This window comes from Crocodylus porosus, unplaced genomic scaffold (assembly GCF_001723895.1).
Source record: "Crocodylus porosus isolate Cpor-Errol unplaced genomic scaffold, CroPor_comp1, whole genome shotgun sequence".
In the NCBI taxonomy this organism is placed as follows: domain Eukaryota; kingdom Metazoa; phylum Chordata; order Crocodylia; family Crocodylidae; genus Crocodylus; species Crocodylus porosus.
In genome coordinates this window covers 38,752,047-38,758,655 of record NW_017728951.1, presented here as the reverse complement: position 1 = coordinate 38,758,655, position 6,609 = coordinate 38,752,047, and the positions used below count along the sequence as shown (strand labels likewise).

Below are 6,609 nucleotides of genomic sequence, written 5' to 3'. Positions count from 1 at the left end.
TCATCTTCCATCACTGAGAACAGTCTAGCTCCATCCTCTTTGGAACCACCCTTCAGGTAATTAAAGGCTGCTATCAAATCCCCTCTCAATCTTCTCTTCTCCAGACTAAATCAGTCCAGTTCCTCAGCCCCTAAACCATTTTTGATGCCCTCTACTGGACTCTCTCCTACTTGTCCACATCTTTTCTATAGTGGGGGCCCGAAAACTGGGCATAATACTTCAGATGTGGCCTCACCAGTGCTGAATAGAGGGGAATAATTACTTCCCACCATCTCCTCGCAACGCTCTTACTAATGCAACCTGTGTGCTGTTCTCAAGAAAGCTCACAAGCGCACACTTGTGACTCATACTTAGTTGTCTACTGTAACCCCAAGTCCTTTTCTGCAGAGCTGCTGCTTAGGCAGGTCGTCACAAGCCTGTAGTGGTACAAAGAACTGTTCCATCTTAAGTGGAGGTCTTTGCACTTGTCCTCGTTGAACCTCATGAGATTTCTTTTGGCCTAATCTTCCAATTTCTCAAGGTCTCTCTGAATCCTAGCCCTACCCTCTAGTGCAGGGATTGTCAGCCAGGGGTACACATACACCTGGGGGTACTTAGGAAGGTCCCAGGGGGTATGCAGTAGTGGCATGGAGCAGGGCCACCTGCACTGCTTTTGTTTTCAATTCACTTCTAGTTTTGTCACTGCGTGCTGATGGCAGTTTTACTTTTGCTACCACAGGTGCATGGGGGACCCCTCCCCCATTTGTAGACTGGCCACTGGGGACCCTCCTCCCCCACTTGTCAACTGGCTGCCAGGGGTACAACGACCAAAACAGGTTGAAATATCTACTACACCCCTAAGCTTGGTGTCATCCACAAACTTACTTAGGGTGAAATCCATCCCATCTTTCAGATTGTTAATGAAGATACTGAACAAAACCAGCCCCAGGACTGACCCTTGGGACACCTCCACTTGATACTGACTGCCAGCTAGACACTGAGCCACTGATTACTACCTGTTGAGCCCGACAATCCAGCCAGCTTTCTATAAAACTTACAGTCCATTCATTCAACCAACCCACACTTCCTCAGCTTGTTTGCAAGAATGCTGTGGGAGACCATATCAAAAGCCTTGCTAAAGTCAAGGTATATTATGTTCACTGCTTTCCCCCCAATCCACACAGCCAGTTATGTCATCAGAGAAGACAATCAGGTTGGTCAGGCATGATTTGCCCTTGGTGAATCCATGCGGACTGTTCCTGATCACTTTCTTTTCCAAGTGCTCAAAAATGGATTCCCTGAGGACCTGCTCCATGATTTGAGCACAGACTTGATTTGAGTCTGCAGATCCAGGGAACAATTCTTCATCCGTTTCTTCAAGATAGGCAAATATCTCCAATCATCTGGGATCTCCCCAAATTGCCACAGGTTTTCAAAGATAATAGGCAGCAGCTCTGCAATCACATCAGCCAACCTCCTCAGCACCCTCAGGTACGCTGCATCTGGCCCCATGGACTTGTGCACATCCAGCTTTTCTAAACAGTCCCTAACCTGTTCTTTCACCACTGAGGGCTGAAGATGGCTACTCACCTTTTCCCCAAACTCTGCTGCTTAGTGCAGTAGTCTGGGAGCTGACCTTGCCTGTGAAGACTGAGGTAAAAAAGGCAATGAATATCTCAGCCTTTTCCTCCTCATCGTCACTAAGTTGCCTCCCCCATTCAGTAAGGGACCCACACTTTCCCTGACCTTCCTCTTGTTGCTAACATACTTGTAGAAGCCCTACTCTTCACAACCCTTACTAGCTGCAACTCCAATTGCATCTTGGCCTTCATGATTTCATGCCTGAGCAATATTCTCATACTTTTCCCTAGTCATCTGTCCAAGCTTCCACTTCTTGTAAGCTTCCTTTTCATGTTTAAGCTACCCAAAAAGTTCTGTGCTAAGCCTAGCTGGTCACCTGCCACATTTGCTCTTCTTCCTGCACATTGGGATGGTTTGATCCTGCACCCTCAGTAAGGTTTCTTTAAAAATACAACCGGCTCTCCCAGACTCCTTTCCCCCTCAAACTGGCCTCTCAGGGGATTTTGCCCACTGCTTTTCTGAAGTCCACAGTCCCTATTCTGCTACTCTCCTTTCTTTCTTTTGACAGCATCTTAAACTTGATCATCTCGTTGTCAGTGGTGCCCAAGCTGCCATCCACTTCTACATCCCCCACTAATTCTTCCCTATTTGTAAGCAAAAATGACTTACCGATCTGTCAGTAAACAATTTTAGTTCAGTCAGCACAAAAACTTCAACAAGAAAGGTTTAGACTTGACATTTTCAAGCTCTTAAAGAGCAATGAAGATGGGTGTTACAGAAGCTAAGTGCTAATAAGTAATACTTGCTAAAAACATTTTTTTCCAGTATCTGTCTGGTTTACTGAAGATGAGTTCTCTGAGAAAAAAAGTAATTATTATTTTCATATTGCAGCAAAGGGAAACAGTGAAGCTTGTGGAAAAACGGGGTACTCCAGTTTAGATCTCAGAAGCACTGGTACTGTTGCAGAATTAAGGTTGCAGAGAGCCTGCCCTACTTTACTTGGCTAATTCTATCGTGCTTTTATTGCCTACCGATATTCACTTTTGAATATGGTGAAACAAAAAAACAAGAAACATGCTGAATTAAACAACAGATGCTTTACTAAGATCCCATGAAAGTTACTCAGTCCAATGAACAGCCAAAGAAATGAATGCTGTGCACGTCTACCAGCCCTTCCCTTCGCTCTTTACAAACAGCCAACCTCAAGGTCCCTATGAAGAACGGGTATATATCAGGATATTGGATCAGGCAGCAAAGGCCACCTCTCTGGGGTTGAGCACCTAGGCTATTTAACAGCACACAGTAATACCATACTGCTTTCAGAACAAAAGAAATTGAATCCATTTGATATAAAAAGACATATTAGACAGGCAGAATGTAATTACTGAGCTGCAATTTGGCCAGGAGACTGCTGTTTAACATCCCTGTGTTCCTCACTGATTTAAAAAACAATACTACTGATATTTTTGGCAATCTTCTGTTAGGAGAAACAGCCAACTCTGGAGCAGGGAATGACAGCTTAACAGATTCAAATATAATCCATTAACTAACCTAACCATAATCATTTAATATAGTTTTAATTAAAAACGTAGAAAAGTTACCTCCTTGTCTAGCATAAAGGCTTCCTCCAAAATATCCATTCACTGGAGATGTTGCAGCATAAACAAATATAGCTGTACTAAGCATTGATCCTCTCCTACAATAAGAAACAGGTATTTTAGCAAGGTAAATATAAATGCAAAAAAACCCCCAATGTATATTATAGCAAAAGATCCCAGTAAAACGAGCACAACTGTCAAAAAATATGTAATTGCTACTTTTAGTGGCAGTAAGAGCAAAATACAAGATGAAATGAAATTTGTCTTTAAAAGTTTAGTATCTTTACTGAAAATGACACTCGTTTCCCACTGAAAGCTGCTGATCAACCTCATTTTACCAGGCTAGAAGCTATTACGTTACTGGTGCAGTATATTCCTGACATGCTTAATTTCCTTTTAAATGAAGGCAAAATATATAATTTTTACCCAAATTATTGGTAGTCTTTTGTAGCTGTGCCCTATAGCATGAAAAAATGAATTATAACATATACATACACATTTAGCTATCATAAGACTATAACATATGGCTCCCTTAAGTTAACATATGCCATAATTTCAGATGAAAGAACTACTTTAGCTATAATGTTTTTCAAACAAAAAGTCACTTTGTGATGGTTCTTGAGAATACTAAACAAATCACCTGTCCGCCATCTATTCGAATTCAGCAGATAATAAATAAAAGATAGCCTGAAATGTTTGTCTTAGAGAAGACTGAAAACATCAAATATAGATATTGCAAAATGTTGTACTGAAGCCTCCACATTGTCACCCTGAAGGCATCAAATTGAAGCTGAAAAGTTCAGTCATTTTTAAAAAGTTGTCGACTTACTAATATAGCAAATATAGAGCTTTACTTGCTGGGGACTTTTACTGGCCAATCAAGCTAACGTTAAACCATAAAAGGTGCCTCCCTCCTCACCAATTTATTTAATCAGGCTGTAGAGAAAGTGGACTCAGGGGTTGCTCATGAATAAAGCAGCGCCATACCACCCCTAATAAAACTGACCCTTCTTTGGCAGAATCAACAGTAGGATTTCAGCCAGTTGGCTGTATTGAATGAGTCTGTCATTCCATCTGATAAATTCTGGACTGCAGGCAGTTTGGCTTTTGATGGACAAACACTGGATGCTAAAACTCTAGCTAACTCTAATGCATGGTAGTTTCCTTCTGCAGCTGTGGCAGTGGATTGAACGGTTGCAATAAATGTAAATACATTAATAAATAAATGATGTATTAACTTTCATATTAGACATGAACTCTACTAAAATCCATCTGCCTATTAAAATTAAGTTTTCCATTTAGAAAGCTCCAGCCAACAAATGCACATAGTTATGATACTTGTTCACATTAACCAATTTAAAAGCAGGCTATAAAAAAAAAAAAGGCAGGGGTAAATCTTGGCCTAATTTATGTTAGTATAAATCCAATGCATTCAGTGAATGCTAGCTTGAAATGATGTTAGAACCATGCTTTTAGAATTATAGACAGTGAGGGTTGGAAGGGACCTCAGGAGGTCACATCTAGTCCAACCCCCTGCTCAAAGCAGGATCAGCCCCAGCTACATCATTCCAGCCAGGGCTTTAAAACACCTCCAAGGATAGAGATTCCACCACCTCTCTAGGTAAACTGTTCCAGTGCTCCACCAACCCCACTAGTAAGAAAGCTTTTCCTAATATCCAGCTTAAACCTCCCTTGCTGCAACTTGAGACCATTAGTTCTTGTTCTGTCATCTGTAACCACTAAGAACAGTCCAGCTCCAAACCTTTTAGACTCAGGGCATCCTGCACTTAGCTCAAGGCATCCCTTGAAAAATGCCAGTTCTTAATTTTCACTTGTTTTTTTTTTCTACAGAAAAATACTACGGAAATTATGTTGCAAAGAACTCATAAAGACTCCAACAAGTTACAGTGTTTTGAACACTATGGATTCCTATTTGAAAACTCTGGATTTACCTTGCAATTCATGTTTGCACACCTAACAGTCCTAACGTGCGAATCTCCATGGTACCCTTGAAAAGCATGCCAGGGTGCCACAGCACACTTATTGAGAATCACTTTGTTAGAATTTGTCACCTTTATACTTCAGTCGTATTTTTTTTCAAGTCCTAAACACAAAAGCTTTCCTGTAATACAGTCCATTATTAATAAATTAACAACAGGTATGACCAAATGCCAGCTAGACATCTTCCACAGAAAACTGTGGAATATCTGGAGAGGTTTAGCCAGCTTTTTTATAGAACTGCACAACACTCATGCCAATTATTTTGTAAAAGTGATTGCCCATGGGCAAAGCATAATCAAAAGTACATTTTTTCAGCTTAGACCATTGTATTTTCTTCCTTCTAGCTGACTTCTCAACCAAAACTGGTGAAATGCTTACATCCATTCTTAGAACTAGACTAATATCTCTGTACAAGTGGCACTTAAAAAAAAGCAAACAAACAAACAAAAAAAACCAGATCTAGAGACCATGTAAACACCTCTGAAATCACCAGCTGTTTCTCCCAGATCTTTTACGAGATAACCCAAAACCAATACTAGCTGCATTGCAATGTGCAAATATTTCAAACATAATAGTAATGGTTCCTGCCCTAAACAGTTTAAATTCTAATAAACTGAATCTGTCTGTGTAATTCCCTCTTCACTACTCTCATCAGGGGAACAATCAATAAAACCAACAAGAACACACCAGGATAATTGGCATGACTGTGGGGGTTTTAAAAATTATGTTTCAGTTTAAGTAAAAGGAGGCAGCTAAACGCAGATGCAAGAGCTCTCTCTAGTGGCCTACCAAAAAAACTGCAAGTATTGTGTAAAATTGCATGAAAGCCAAAGAGAGATTTTTAATTGCTATTTAATAAGCAAATATTAGTAAAGTTATTCATCATTACTGCACCCAAAATGCAGTAATTGCTTTTCAAAACAGAGAAAGCCAGTGCATACCCAAGAACATACAGTCTAAAAACTGACAAAATGATGAAGGGGAGAGCGGAAGGGAAATACCATTCCCACAAGCAACTAAATCAAAGCAATGGACAAGCCACAGGACTGACCGTTTAAATGGGGCTGATCTGGATTTCTATGTTTTGTCTAAGTAACTTGAGTTAGGGTTACTTTAGTGCTCTATGTGCACTCCAAATTGCAGAATAAGCCTTGTGGGGTAGACTCTTTCTACTACTTACTTATCTCCTTGACTTCAGACACTGGGAATAATTCCTATGGGAGTGAAAGTAACTTCTCAAAGTATATAAGGGAAGTAATTATTCCCCTCTATTCGGCACTGGTGAGGCCACATCTGGAGTACTCTGTCCAGTTTTGGGGCCACCACTACAGAAAAGATGTGGACAAATTGGAGAGAGTCTAGTGCAGGGCAACAAGATAGGGCCAATGTGGTCCCTATCTTCAAAAAGGGAAAAAAAGAGGACCCGGGAAATTACAGGCCAGTTAGTCTT

The 6,609-nt window shown here is 40.7% G+C and overlaps 1 protein-coding gene across 1 annotated transcript in view; it reads right to left on the bottom strand.

Annotated features, from left to right (window-relative positions):
* TM9SF3 (transmembrane 9 superfamily member 3) overlaps nucleotides 1-6,609 on the bottom strand; it is a 104,461-nt gene that overhangs the window by 39,054 nt on the left and 58,798 nt on the right. Inside the window, exon 8 of the mRNA XM_019555993.1 lies at nucleotides 3,162-3,256. Within this exon, the coding sequence (XP_019411538.1) occupies nucleotides 3,162-3,256 (95 nt within the window). The remainder of the gene's footprint in view (nucleotides 1-3,161; nucleotides 3,257-6,609) is intronic.